The sequence below is a fragment of the Scomber scombrus genome, chromosome 3 (assembly GCF_963691925.1).
Source record: "Scomber scombrus chromosome 3, fScoSco1.1, whole genome shotgun sequence".
Taxonomy (NCBI): Eukaryota; Metazoa; Chordata; class Actinopteri; order Scombriformes; family Scombridae; genus Scomber; species Scomber scombrus.
Window position 1 is genome coordinate 25,085,510 of NC_084972.1, and position 15,571 is coordinate 25,101,080.

General features: G+C 38.9%; 1 protein-coding gene across 1 annotated transcript in view; it reads left to right on the forward strand.

Moving 5' to 3' along the window:
• slc12a5a (solute carrier family 12 member 5a) overlaps window positions 1–15,571 on the forward strand; it is a 169,584-nt gene that overhangs the window by 110,049 nt on the left and 43,964 nt on the right. The window contains exons 2-3 of the mRNA XM_062416261.1: window positions 7,432–7,532; window positions 8,101–8,238. Coding sequence (XP_062272245.1) covers window positions 7,432–7,532; window positions 8,101–8,238 — 239 coding nt within the window. The remainder of the gene's footprint in view (window positions 1–7,431; window positions 7,533–8,100; window positions 8,239–15,571) is intronic.

Sequence of the window (15,571 nt, forward strand, 5' to 3'; positions counted from 1 at the left end):
CGTATTTCTGCTGCTGTACAACACTGTTAAGACACATGCACGCACGCACACGCACACACACACACACACACACACACACACACACACACACACATACACACACACACACACACAGATACACACCAAGTCAACAAGTGGTCCCCGAGTCTCTGTTGAGTCAGCTCCTCAAATATCAACATCTAGCACTTTGGCTTTTCCCCTTGAAGTCGGTCCTCGGGGAGAAAGAGCAGTATGGCAGTGTGTCACAGAACAGGACGAGAGGGAGCACAACAGACTACGAGAGAGAGGGAGAGAGAGGGAGCAGTAATTGTGACTGTCAACACCTCACCGCCACTGTACGAGGAGGATCAATAACACAAAGTCAAATAGTTCTCACCAAGTAATCCTCTGTGGCCCTGTTCAAAGATCTGCTGGAAAACTGTGAACTGTCCGAGCGAGAGCAGCATGGACCAGACCTCCACTCATCACTGTGAAAGTTTTTTTTGTGCTCAAACACAGCTGGAGTTCATTCTGACTGAGAGCAGACTTTCAGGATGTGTTAATACACTTTAATGGAGCAGCAGTCACATACTGACATACTGCAGTATTTCAATACAATTTATAAAGGATTACTTTCTGATTATAGACACAGAGCTCTATACATGATGTGGCATCATACTTATATTATGAATTAGGATTTTTTTCTGGCTGTGTATTTCCTAATCTACAGGGGAGCGGACCCAAAAATTCCTGAAGCCATTGATAGTAGAAGAGTAAGGTGTTAGGTAGTGTATGAAAAGGGAAAAGATTTGTCACAGTGGAAGATCCAGGAAGAAATGCCGAAGGCTTTGGATACGTTGACAAAAGATGATAGAATATGTGTGTTTTGGAAAAGTGTATCACATCTCAGGAGAGAGCTTTGAAAATGGTTAGAAAGGTGCTCCTGAAAGATTTGTAATTACACTTTTTATAACAGCTCTAGTAATTTTTAGCCCCCCCTTTGTATAGATCATGCTAATCTCACACCAAATGCACAACATGTAATTTTTGGCAGGGTATACTGTATGATGTAGAGCATTACAGGAAGTATTACCATGCTGTACTACAGGCTATATAAGAGAGTACACAAACAAACAAAGTCCCGATTGAATCAAAAAGAACAATTACATAACTTGGAGAATTCAGAGATTTTCAAAATGTGTTGAATAAATGAAATTGCCGCCATCCTAACCTCTGACTCTGATGTTCATTAGGATGGCAACTAACATCAATAATTCCCAGAGCTCAAGGTGACATCTTCAGATTGCTTGTTTTCTCCAACCAATAATCCAAAACTCAAAAGATATCCCATTAACAATGATACAATATATAAAACAAAGAAAAGCAGCATATCCTCATATTTAAAAATCCGAAACCACAAAATAGTTAAATTGATGATCAATTCTGTTGATTGACTAATTGATTAACAGACAAATCATTTCACCTCTACTGTCAGTGTCAGTATATGGATTGACATTGTGAAAGTCAGTGTATTTGGGGGTCATTAGTTGTATTTTTGCAGAGAATCGGGGCAATGTGCACTGCTATGGTTCGTACAGAGAGCGTAACCACAGTCAACATTGAAATAATTACCTCCTTTGCAACAAACAAGGCCCCCCATGCAAGTGATTTTAACCATTAACAATATAATGAGCACAGAAAGCACAGTAAATGTATCCATATGATATAAAACTTTCTTAAACCAGTACGAGTATCAGGGGTTTTAATACATGCACATTAAAATAAGCTGCTAATGTAAAACATCTACTACAAGAAACTGAGAGAAGAGCGTCGATTCAGTGTTTTTGTTTTGTGGAGGATTTAGAAGATGATCACATGCTCAGTGAGCAGCAAAGCTCTGGATTTTGACCATAGATAGGGAGCGGCTTTGATAGTGAGAGCCATTATTGGATGGATCCCATCAGATTGAAGGAGGATAAGCTGCTTGGGGGGATGCGGTCAGGGCAAAAACTCTTGGGTGCTGTCATTTTTCCAAAAAGGGGTGTCCATCATTGCTTTGATGATGGAGTTTTAATTATTAGATGATGAGGAGAAATGGACTGTGAACACATCAGTGATAGGATAGAGAGTTTTCTTTTGGGCATTAGCCTTTCAGGTATATAACTGTGCGTTGGTGCGTGCTCAACAAGATCACTTGTCCCTGTGATCCTTTAAGAAGGCCTCTTTTTGTGTTCGCACATGAATAAATATGTGAATGAGTGTTGTGTTCATGTGCTTTGATCAGTTAAGCACCACACGCTCACTAATCGCCTTCAGTACATAATATACACTCTATAGGATGATCTACAGTAAAAAGACATCAAGACACCATCGCTGACAGGTGTGCTTTATAGTTATAGTAATTTACACATCTAAAAAAGGCAAATCATTGCATTGGATTAGATTAGATTAAACTTAATTGTCATAGCACATAGTACAATTACTGAGGTAACAAAATGGAGTTATGTATCTAACCCAGGGACGTCCAAACTATCTGATAATATAATGTCTAATGTGGCGGCAGGTTTTCATTGCCAAGCAGGAGCACACCAGGCTCGACTCATTTAATCAACTGGTCTTCAGAAAGTTGATTGGTCGAATCATGTGTGTTGGAGCAGACACCTGCAGACACGTTATGGCCCTTTATGGAAGAGTTTGAACTTACCTGATGTAACCAGTGCAAAATAGACCAAAAAAAGTACACAAGTTACAGACATTATGTACAGAATACTGGTGTTAAATATATAAATGCACAAAAGTAAAACACCTTACTTAACAGTGCATATGAGTTGTTGAGTGTTTACATTAGCATATACATGGCAAACTCATATAAGTAAATAAATATGAGTTACGATGGGAATGTACAACAGTATATTCTTTATGCAGTTGGGTGATTATTGTGAGAGCAGAGCTTTAGTTCAGGCAGAGCTGGCTGATCCAATTGACAAGTATCGACCAATCATATTCATTTAGGTGTACAGTGCGGACATTAAAACCTGTTCCTTGCCATCAGTCTGCTGCTAGTTACCATTAATTAAATAGCTAATAATGCCTCATTATCTCAATGAAATGTACTGAAACAAATGTAAATGTGCCACAACAAGGCAATTTATTATTTTGGCCAGTTAAAACTTAATTCTGGACTCTGCACAATATATTATCGTCTCATGTTACATAAAACAGGAGAACTGTAACAGCCATCATGATTTTACTTTATTTGTGAAGATTACAACAATATTTTTGAATGGTGATTTTAAATATGGGTCAAATTTAGCCTGAAACACTGTATGTCCTCCAATGTGTATCAGCTGCACAAAAATAAATGAAAGTTGAAATATTTCCACTCTTAGACATTCTGGGTCACTTTAAGACAACTGGCTAAAAATGGGCTTCAGGCTAAAAAATGGGTCAAATTTGATCTGAGCAGTATTAAAGGGCTAAAGAGTGGAGCTCTTCCCCCAAAATCTAACTGTGTAAATGCTGTAAAAGGTCAATTCTTTGATTTAACTGCATTTTTGTTTCCTCCTTGTGGGACACTTGAGTGTGCCACTATATATGGTGCGTAGATTTCCGGCTGCAACAATTAAATCCATTATCATTTAATGTGTCAATTTTTTTTTCTATCATAGACACCCTGAGGAAAAGTGCTGTTATGCATTGGTGAACTTCTATAATGTTACTAGCCCATATTTATTGGAGGCTTTGGAATTAGATTTTATTTACACCATTCACCAGAGATGGATAAAGGCATATTTATTCTCCTCTTTGAAATGATATTTTTTTCACTTAACTGATTCATTGTTTCGTCTATAAGTTATCAATGACATAATGAAAAAGAGCCCAGAGGAGACATGTTAAAATGTCTTGTTTTACCCAACAAACAGCCCCAAAATGCAAATGTATTTTATATCCAATTATAAAACATAACAGAAGCAGCAAATGCTCAAATTTAAGAAGATGGAAGTAGTTATTAATTAGTACATACTGTTTATATTTCCATCTGTTCGTCTGTTCATCTCATCTATTCTGTGTACAACAAGCCTGATATTATTAATCTCCACTGATGCATGTACTGTAGCACTCTTTTCTCTATTTTATAGATGCGTTATCATCCTCACGCGGTCGCAGAGGTAAAAATAGTTAAAAAACAACTACATAATCCACATGTTCTGAAAACCCTCTGTAGGATTCTCTAGCATCCCTTTTTAAACCACAGTATATGTTTTAACCTGCAGGTCAAATTGAGCTGAACCTTAAGTGCAGCAGAAGCTTTTACATTTTGCAGCCGGAGACATAAGTGTGTCTCTTTCGTTCCCTCTTGTTCTTTTCCTTCTGCGGGTTCCCATTTCAGATCTGGTGGCCTCATCATTGTGTGTCCAAGCTCATATCTCTCTTCCTGTCACTATTCTCTCTCTTCCCATCTATCTGTGTCTCTCTCCATCTTCTCATCTGTGCACCCTCCTCGTTCTCTTTGTGTTACCTTCTCCTCCGCCTGCTTCTTTTCTGTCTTTCTGTGCTCTTTTTTTTTGTTTGTTTCATGGCCCAAATGTTCCTGCACTGACACTTTCTCAGCGTCCCCGTCTGAGTGGCCCTATTGCTCTGTCTCTGTAGAGCAGCGTGCCGGTTTTTAGCGATGCCCCGACGTCATGGCACATGGCTGCGGCATCCATTGGCTATAAATAACTTGGTCTCGCAGTGCTCGGTCCAAGACAGGACTGAGAGCCAGAGGGAGAGCAATCTGCTGTCTCCCTCAAGAGACGCTTGAAGGGGAAGGCGCAAATAAGACAGCTTACAGCGCGCCGCCTTCGCCACCGAGACCTTCGTTGTACTTGGCGAATAAAGTGATTTCAGAATTTAATTATTTTTCTAGACAAGAGCAAACGTCTGGTCAGGATGCATTTTAAGTATTAAAACTAATCAAAGGTTAATGCTCTAAACAAAGAGCTGCAAAAGCTGGGCTAACAGGACTACAACACATATGTTTTTATCGTTGTGCTGCATAGATTTGTTAAATCCACTTTTTTAAATCCTCTATAGCTTGTTGGTCACTTTGATACACAGTGAACCATCCTTTTCTGTGTTGTGTGGTTTACAGTACAGGTTGATTTATACTTCTGCACTGACTATCACAGCACTGCTTTAACACAATGCGGATTCATTGAAATAAGTACTTCTAGTATTTACCACAACAATCATGTTAACATATTCTTCTTCTCTGTCTGATAAAAAAAAACTTGGAGTGGTGGTCTAAATTATAGACGGCAAATTCATTACTGAAAAGAACATTATTGACTGTTTTTTCAACCTGCTCAATGTTAACTTCAAAAACAAATGAACCAGCACCAGAAACCCGACAGCAAGCAGACAACGATGAATTATAGTTCTGGTAGCTTCCATGTGACCCAGTAAAAGATCTTTCATTATTATTATTTGTAGTATTATTGTTTAGTACTGTACAGCAGCAGCATTTTGTATCCATGACAAATTTACTTCTGGGACAAGGAAATATTATCTTATTTCATCTTATCTCAACGTCACATGTCTTTAACTATTCAGGCCTCAGTGTTTTAGATGGTTTAAACCGTCCTGGGTGGGGGGGGGGGGGGGGGGGGGGGGGGGGGGGGGGGTTAGGGTATGAGTGGAATAATCACACTGCAGGAATGAATCAGCCAATGTCTGATGTTGTTTGTAATCCATTTCCAAACGTCAAATGGAAATCAATGAGGCTGTAGGCTATCTTGTGCAACTGATGCCAAATCAATAACTCTCCCAGGAGTCTGACGCTGATAATGTTTGTTTTGGACTTTTGGCAATGTGACTATGGAAGAAAATAGGGGTCGTTAATACTTTGAGTGAATGTGTAAAATGTTTTTGTAGAAATATTTTGTGTGTGTGTGTGTAATTTAAAATTTGTGCGGGGATATTTTCAACAGTGAGGTTTCAAAAAGTCTGAGAGATGGACACACATTTCCTACCTTTTGTGTTCGACAGTGAAGTTACAAGCTACAAAATACAAGTTATGAGTACGAATTTTGACCCTGTTTTTACAGCTACAAGTCGAGGATTTTACAACAGACTGCAAACCAAGTTGATGTGGATCATCTGGCCTTCTGGATCAAAATGATGGCATCCTAGATCCTGATAACACTCATATCTGAAATATGAGAACAATAATTCATGTCTACTAACAAATGGGTGTTATTATCAGGTCACACAAACCTGCCGAAATGTCCGCTCTTGTGGAGGGTTTCCTATGGTTAGCCTAGCAAGGCTTACATTATTAAATCATGCTAAAGCAGAGAAACAGTATGTAATAAAGGCCGAATGATTGGTTTGCCTTCAGCTTGAAAAGTTCCTCATCCGTGTTGATGCTGCTACTTTGGTAACGCTAGTGGACATTTGCTAACATCCTAAAGCTTCCTTACTGTTCTACTCTGGGCACATAAAGCAGCCTTCCTGGACTTGAAAATATGCATTTGGACAACCGTGTTGCCTTACAATAACAGCAAAGTCACTGCAGGCTAAAGCAGGCAAGGCACAGCACATTAAATGTTTACAGACACGCAGGGGGATAAATGCAACAGGACCATCTGCCCTCTGATTGGACAGATTGAACAACGGATTCAACCGTTAAAACAGGGTCAAAATTTGCATACATAGGTAGGAAATGTGTGCTTCCATCTTCTGAAAATATTCCTGCACAAATTTTAATTACACATACACAAATATTTCTACAGCTTCAAAACTGCATTACACACTAAGAAACAATTTCACAAACTCAAAATATTAATGACCCATATTTGCTTCAATTTGCGCCTGCGACTGAACTTGCACACAGATGTTTCTTGGTTAAATCATGATGCCAACAGCGAGCTGTCACCTAAATAACGTCACACTGTTTCTACTGCTGTGTTTTGAGGGCAAAAAGCTGCAGTATTTTCATATTTTCACAAATTCACATGTAATATTGTTTCTCTGTGTTTGTTGAAACTCGTGATCTTTTGTCAGCTTAGCAAACGGCTGATTGAGATGTTCCAGTTCGTGTTCTTCCCTTGTACATATGGAATATATAGCACTACACATATTGTGAATGCACACTCCATTAGGTATGGTTGTGTTTCTCTGCGTTTCTGACTGTGGGCGCTTTTATGGAGACGAAAAGACTCTCCTTCCCTGGCAGATGTCCTCCTTTTTTCTTTTTTTTTTTTAAAGCCTTCTGTTTGTGTCTTTCTAAAACAGTAAATAAATAAATGAAAGAAAGTAATTCATCACAGAAGTCATCTTGTTCTTCCAAGTTTGACATGAAGAACCTCTCATCTGGCTTTTAGCTTTATGCTTTAAGCTGTGGTCTTTGCGGTCTACTTTTATTTCTGTCTAGTCTAAAAAGTGGATGTGTGTGTCTGTTTCTTTCAGGTGACAGTAACCCCAAGGAGAGCAGCCCCTTCATCAACAGCAGTGATGCTGCCGCGGAGAAGAGTCAGCAGTATGACGGCAAGCACATGGCCTTGTTTGAGGTACGGTCCACTATCCTGCACACACACACACTGATTTGTTAGTGCACACAATCAGTCGTGATAGTAAGAAGCAGATACACTCATTCTCACAATTCAGTGATTGAATAGGAGCTATGACATCGATTAATGAGGGTAATTACTGTGTGAAGGGCATGCGGGAATCTCAGGTTAATGCAAGCAAATCTTGCACCGCTAGAAGCGAAGGGCTTCAAGGAGGCAATTTGCCACCACCGCTCCTCGCAAATGTATTTACGTTGCATTCTCGCCGGGATTTTTAGATTAAACAAGACAAAAGAAAATCAGAAAATGAACAATTTATCGTGTAAGCACTTGTTTCAGATGGGTTGGAATTTGCAAAGCGGTGTATCACATCACACAGGACTGAGAAATAGACTTCAGTGATCTAAGTCAACACTCACCTAATACACTATTAATGTAACAGAGTAGAGTTAAAGAGTCTCTTCTCATCTTACTTTCCTCCGCTGATGATGGTCCTTTTCAAATGATTTTAAAAATATGAAGGCAGCACTGACCCCCGACCCTCCTGTCTGTGTCTGTGTCTGTGCAGGAGGAGATGGACACCAGCCCCATGGTGTCATCTCTTCTCAGCAGCCTGGCTAACTACTCCAACCTGCCCCAGGGGAGCAAGGAGCACGAGGAGGCAGAGAACAACGAGGCCGAGTCATCACGCAAGAAACCTGTCAAGGTATTAAACAGAACATGTGCACGACTACATACATATCAGGCATCATATATAGTGAAGATAACACAATTTAAATCACAGTATATACATCTATTACATTAATTAGCTACATGTTTTCGGCTGTAGCGGTGGATTACTGTATGTTGCTAATTGTGACTTAAATCCCCAAATCGGTAATTCATAGTAAAGAGAGTCCTTACAAATGTGCTTTAAACATGATAATAAGCACAGTGCATGCATTTATAATGCAATGTAATTATTTTATTAATTTCAGAGCACAATATAGTGGTTGTTACTTTTAAATCAAAACATACAAACCAAATGAAACTACTACAAACTATTAATATTTTACAAATTAATATAAAAATACATCAACAAACCATTTTATTGTTGTTTTATTATTACTTGGAGGTACTGTTGTGCACAATTAGCAGCTCATTTGCATTTTCTCTTCACTTTCCATTATGTAAATCATATTTTGTGCTGAGCTCACCTCTGGTGACCTTTCTATTGTAAACCATGGTGATCTTTGTCCCTTCTAGCAGCAAACACAGCTACTTCTGGATGCATGAGGATGTAAAATCTGTGTAAAAATCAGATTAATCCTTTTAAAAATCCCTAGTATTTTTACAGAAAATTAGTAAAAACCCCAAACAATCAGGTTTCTGAGTGCTGCACTGAACGTAAAAGCATTAATGGATCTCGAGTTGTTGTGTTTAATAAGCGAAAGGACAGTGCTGTCTGTACAGCATTATAATGCAAATAAGGTTTTAATCATCTAATTATATAAACACTTAAATATACTTATATTCCATCCACTCCACCGAATATGTTTGTGCTTTGTGAGAAAGAGTAGTGGTGTGCTCGAGGACTGGAGCCCTTGAAGAAGAGAGTAATCACATAGAGAGAAAAACAAACTTTATGCACTTATGTGTTAAGAAAGAACAGAAAAACCTTGGATTAGGTTAAGAAGCCTTCATTAAAAAAACATGGCTAATTTCAATTAATATCAGACCAATTTTAACCTTTCGACCTTCATCAGGGTTCAAAGGGTGAGCAAACATCAAGCAAACATTTGTTTGTGTTTGTTTTAGTTTTTTTGTTTCTTCATTTGGGTGTTTGAGCTTCACTGTGCAGTTTGACACTAGAGGCCTGTTTTCTTATTCATTTAATTTCAGGGTTCAGGACTTTTACAGTGAAGGAGACATTTTGTATCCAGCAGTTACATTTTTGAAATGGACAACATTTGCATATTCATAGAGTTTGGATTTTTTTAATGAGATAGAAGGAGACAATGTCATTTAAATACTTTTTACAAGGTATTTGAACTGTTTTTGTGTGAAAACCAATATCAAACACAAACTATTTCAAGCAAATTAATTTTATATACAGTATATCATAAAACATATCAGGAAGGGATCATTAAAATGATCACAAAAAGTTATTAAAAACAGCTCACTGTTATTAGATACGTATGCTGATACTTTCCAGATGAGTTTTCACGTTGCTGCAGCTCCAGTTTAATACAGCACAGAATAACAGTATTATTAGCTATGATATAAACAATGATGATTTTATAGTTATGAAATTATACTCCTTCTTAAACAAATTACTCATGCATCATTATTGATTAAAAGAAATGAACATACACCAACCTGACTCCTGACTTAGTATCAGTGTCACAGAGTGCACATAGATTCATCTTCTTACTGTGGATTTACATTTGCGGCTGTAGTATTGTTTACAGTGGACCCTGGACTACTTGTTCACCTGAGAAAGGTTTTTATGCTTGTTGCTAAGCGATGGTCATTAAGCGTTACCAAATATAGTTTTGTGCTTTCTGTTGGATGACATCATGAACATCCCTAATAGCACAGTTTTTGTTTTGTTAACATGTTCACTGCAGAGCCAGAAAAACTCCACCAGTTTAAAACTTGTCAATCATTTTCTGTTGATATTATAAATCCCCTGTTCATGTTACTGGATTGCATCTTAAATGCCACTCATTAATGAGCTCCTTCCACATCAACCCCTGGTATTTTTCTGTCATTGGGTGTTGAGATGCCAGCAGGAAGGAGTTTACTTTTCATGTTTTGTTTTTTTTTCTCCCAGCTTGATCGACAGATAGGCAGCTATATTAATAATCCTGTGGGAAATGTTGGTGTTAGCAGCACAGCGAGACGTGACATAGCAAAGCTTGAACGAAAAGAGATAATGCAAATAATGAAACAAGTTATGCCAAATTACGAGGACAGACTGGTGATTCACATTTTTCACATATTTCATACAGACTTTTACAAAGTTGAAACTCCAGACACAGATTATGTCAGCTAAAACACAGCTGAGACTGTGTGCAGTGACAGGTTGACAGTTTCTGTATGACCTTTGACTCATGCAGTCTTTCTGGGTGTCCAATCAGTCTGATATTTTTTTTCCCTACCCCTATATCTACTTTTCTCCTCACGTGTCAGTCACCTTCCTTTCCTTTCCTCCTGGCCTGTATCACTTTTACTCAGACAGGTTTTCATTCGTCTTTCTCACCTTGAAGCAAGTCACTGATGATGACTTTGGATTACCTATCGATATACTGTCAATCCAGATGAGTCCTTTAGATAACCATGTACAGTATATCCTTACTCAGTGGTATAAAAGCATTTGAAACTGACAGTGGAGATAAAGCTTATATGTATCGACCACATGACCATATTGATAAGTGCATATGTACCTTTCTTAAACAGATATAGTGACAAAAACAGCATGAACTAAGCACACAGACACTTAAAATGCATAAAAATGGAATAGTTTGACAAAAATAACAATGTACAATTTCTTGGTTTATCCGGAGATTTCAGCCACATCTTATCAGTGGTCAGATTCTGCTCATTTATCATGGAGATGGTTTAGTTGTTCAGGGATTATCAGACTAGCAGCTTGGCTCTAGGGGTGGCAGCAAAAGTTATATGGTCCACTACTTTAACGCAGACTGAAATATCCCAACATATAATGGATGGACTGCCTAAAATTTTGTTCAGACATTCATGATCCTCAGAGGATAAAGTCTGCCGATGTTTCTCCTCGAGCAACACCAGCAGGTTGATATTTGAAGAACTGAACTGAAATATCTCTGACTTTTGGATGAATTGCTATGAAGTTTTGTACAGCCATTAATGTTTCACTGAGGAGAAATTGTATATTTGGTGATCCCTTAACTTTTTTTTTTAGGGCCATCATCATGATCAAGAACCTGCAGAACTAATGACATTCCCCTCGGTCTCAGCTGTACTTTGTGTTTAGCGCTAATTAACAAATGGAGCTAAAATAAGACAATGAACATGGTAAACTTTGCGCCTGCTAAACCTTAGCATTGTAGAAATGTCACTGGCACAATATTAGCATACTGAGGTTAGTATTTAACTCTAACTAGCGTCACTGTAGAGCTTCACAGAACTGATAAAATAGCTTTTATTCTACTTAAAAATGAAACTAAACCATCTCAATGAAACCTGAGCAAACTGCATCTCGACTCCCCCCCCCCCCCCCCCCCCCCCCTTTCTTAATTTATGAAATTTATTTATTTACCAAAGCCTTAGTATATTCTTCAATATGTTAACATAAATACTGTACATTCAAAATTCAGAATTTCTCTTTAGGAAATTGTACTTCCTCATAACGCCAAACATGGTATCATATCAAACCATGCAGATAGTTTTTGTGGTCTTTACACAGGTTTGAGATATGAGGTGAAGAGCAATGTCTCTTTCCATGAGCAGTCTCCCAGGTGCTCTACGGACCTGAGTTTCAGAAAGAAGGTAGTGAAGGAAAATTCACCATGAAAGTTGTCAAACATGAGATCTCTGTAATGGGTAATGGAGACACTGTTTCTAGAAAAAGATGTAATTTGGGCGAATCAACTTTAATCAGCAGTTTTCTGTTCTGATAGTATAAATGATGCAGGTAGCTGCTGTGTCCACATGGGACTTGTGTGTTAGTCGTATATTCCAGCATTATCCCAGTGTTGTCTCGGATGTAAGATGATTTGTCTGGCTCTCCTCAGCTCGGCTAACCCTGGGAGCAGGTCTAATCTCCCCCCTGTCAACCCAGCCCCTTCAATACTTTAATTAGAATGCACGCTACACCAAGCTGCTGCTTCTCCAATCAGCGGCCCATTCCACTGGCAATCTCTCCATCGCCATGAGAGGCTTTTCATTAAGGCAGCCTGTGGCGTTTTATCGCTCACACAGCGACCCCTCTCTCTTTCTTTCTCTTCCTCTTCCTCCCCCTCTCTTTCTCTCTCTCTCTCCCTATCTCCTTCCCTTTCTATTTCTCGCTCCACACCCTCTCTCTTTTCCTCTCTCTCCATCTCCTTCATCATCAGTCTTTTGAGTGAGTGAGTTGTGAGCGAGGCAGAGCGAGGGAGCCAGCTTTGTCGCAGTGTGAAAGCCAAGATTAGAGATTTGGTTGACATTTGACACTAGGGAAAAGGCTGAAAGTCACACGGGTTAAGATGGAAACCAGTTACGGCAATGTTTTCTTATCTGATGTGAAATGATGAACATAGAAGCAAAAGTTTATTTGTGTCACACCTTTTACACTCAGAGGCAATTCATAGAGCTTTACACGAGGCACAGAAAACCATTAGAGCAACATTTAAAGCTGCTATAATCGATACTTTTATATTAACAGTGGATAAAATATGTATCTGAAAAGAGGCTGCTCGTGATGAACCCACAGAGAGTTATCACCCGCCTCTGCAGTTCCTTCATCTTTCAGCTCATTTTTTGGGGTTTCCAGCCCACAACGAACGACAGATTTTTCCCCAGACGCAGCAGATAGCAGCAAAAAAAGAAATGCTAGCTTGCTAGCTGGTGAATATAGTGGAGTGTTTAGCTGCTAAAAAGTCACATCTAACACTCAGGAGTTGGTGTAGACCAAATCAGAGCAACAACAAGAGCAAATATTGGACTTAGATTCACCAGAGCACCTGAACTATGAATCCAAATAAATTTTGCTCCACATGTGCTCGATGTGTAGAAAGGAAAATGTACTTATTCTTCATATTCATTTAATGAGGTGATAATTTGTCAGTGTTGTTAGGTTTTTTTTGAGCTGCCAAGTGGCCAAAAAAAACCACAATACATTTTTGTCTCATCTTTATTTAATTGAATCCAGAAATATAATCTGATAGAGGTGCAAAATAACCCCATAAGAAAACTGTTAGCCAGTTTGTTGTAGCTTTTAATTTTCTCTTCCTCCAATTAAATCCAGAATAACATACACATTGTCTCTATAATGTCTCGTGTATCGACCAAACTAAACACAATAGAAACCATAAACCTTTTTACTTTTAGTCAAGTAATTTTCTGGACGAGTGCTCTTGCTAAGAGCTACTGGAACATTATTCCATACGCTCTGCGTCCTCGCTTTTTACAGCACAAAGCTCCCCCACATAAGCGTTGTTTCCTTTCAAGGTGTTTTATGATCCTTGCTGTTAGCTTTGCCTTCACCCCCTCGCCTCCCCCTCTCTCTCATTAGACCGATGCATCGGATTAGTATTCCCATCAGCAGCCTTTTGAAGGATGTACAGTATTCTGATTAATGTCAATTTATGTTATACATTACTGAATTACAAGACAAATAAAGCATTTACAAGAATCTTTATCCACAATTTCTGAAGCTGCATTGCTTATTTCACACGTTTTAAGGGCAGTAAGTGTTTCATAGTAACCTAATTTTCAAGAAAAAGCCATTTTCTTACCTGTCAGGCTGATTTTCCATTTACTACTAGAACATTTCTCCTGATTAAACAATATCCTGTGTATTTGTAGTGGATCTTTTTGCAGCGAAGACCTGGTTTTCAGCTCACTGGTCCTCTCCTGCCCCACTGCTGACCTGAATTTATGAAAGCAAGTGATTTGGTGTAGCTACTGTTGAGCTGAACATGTGCATTAGTGGATAAGGAGACTTTTAGCCCTGAATGCGATAGTGAGGCTAAATAGAGGTTTCACAACTGGTGGTAACACATGAGGGTTTGTGGGGTCTTTTAATCTAGAATATTCTAGTAACACATGTATATGCTATTTTGAGCTAGTGAGCCTCCAGCACCACAGAGGACATTTGGCTTCCACAGCCAAATCTTTTTTTTTTTCTTTTTTTTTTTTTACAAATGACTAGAGAGTAACACTTTTGCACGCACATGCACACACACATGCACACACAGTGTTGACCGCTGAGTGACTGGTTCATCCACGGCCGGTCAGAGAGGCTGATGTTCATTGGCCTCTCCTCTCCCTGTCTATTTAATAATTCAGGACACCTGAGCAAAAACACATTTGCCCTATCAGCTCCTGTTTGGCCAGCAGAGCGTGGAGATGGTGTTACTAGCTTCCAGTCTGCCTCCCACACTGTTAGGCTCCCTCCCTCCAACCTCACGCCTGTCTGGCTGCCTCCACAGATATGAAACTCAAAGGGTGCATCCTCCCCTCACTTCTGTGCTACTTATAAGTTATTTTGGTGTATTAGCACATGAATATATCCATTATTATATGCACTGATTGCAGTAATCCACCAATCCTCCAAAGGCTATTCATTCAATGAATTTATCCATACAAACAACAAAAAAAAGCGTGAGACTGAAGCAAATGCAGAAATACCTTAAAGTATAAAGCCACTGACGGCTGCTAGATGTTGGTTTCAAAAAATCCCTGGCTCCAGCTAACTCTGATTCAAAAAGGATCAACTTCTCTCTAGAAATACTAAGCCATTATGGTGTCAATTGCTAGATTCAGGCTATATAATAAGTCTGCTAGTGGTCATTTGGGAAATTATTGCTTTGTTAATAAGATTTGAAGACTCAAAGTAGCTATCACATCTGCCAAGTGGTTATTGATTCTTATTGATCTTCTTATTTGAAAGATCCTGGTACCAAATGAGAAAAGATGGCACCAAAACATAAGCAGCAACTCTTAAAACAGGCTCCAATGCAAACCAATGCGTTATGTCATACCTTGCTGTGTCCACCTTTATATAACTTTATATAATCTTAGTAATCCATGCCATAACATTCAGTAACATTTGTACATTGCTGTCAGCTGGCCCATAAAGTCAAATGCAGTTCAACGGATTCAAGGAATTAATAGATATTCGGTCACAAATCGAGAGGGATTTGGACCTCCAGTCGATGCTGTTCCTGCTTGAAAGCATTTTTAAAAATCCTGTATGAAGTAATTTAAAGATGACACTGGTTTTGTCCGTCTAAGCAGTTTGGCAGGGTGTCCCACAGCTTGAGGGCCTGGACGTTTCCTTTTGTCTCTCCTGCAACTCTTGTCAGATGTACTGT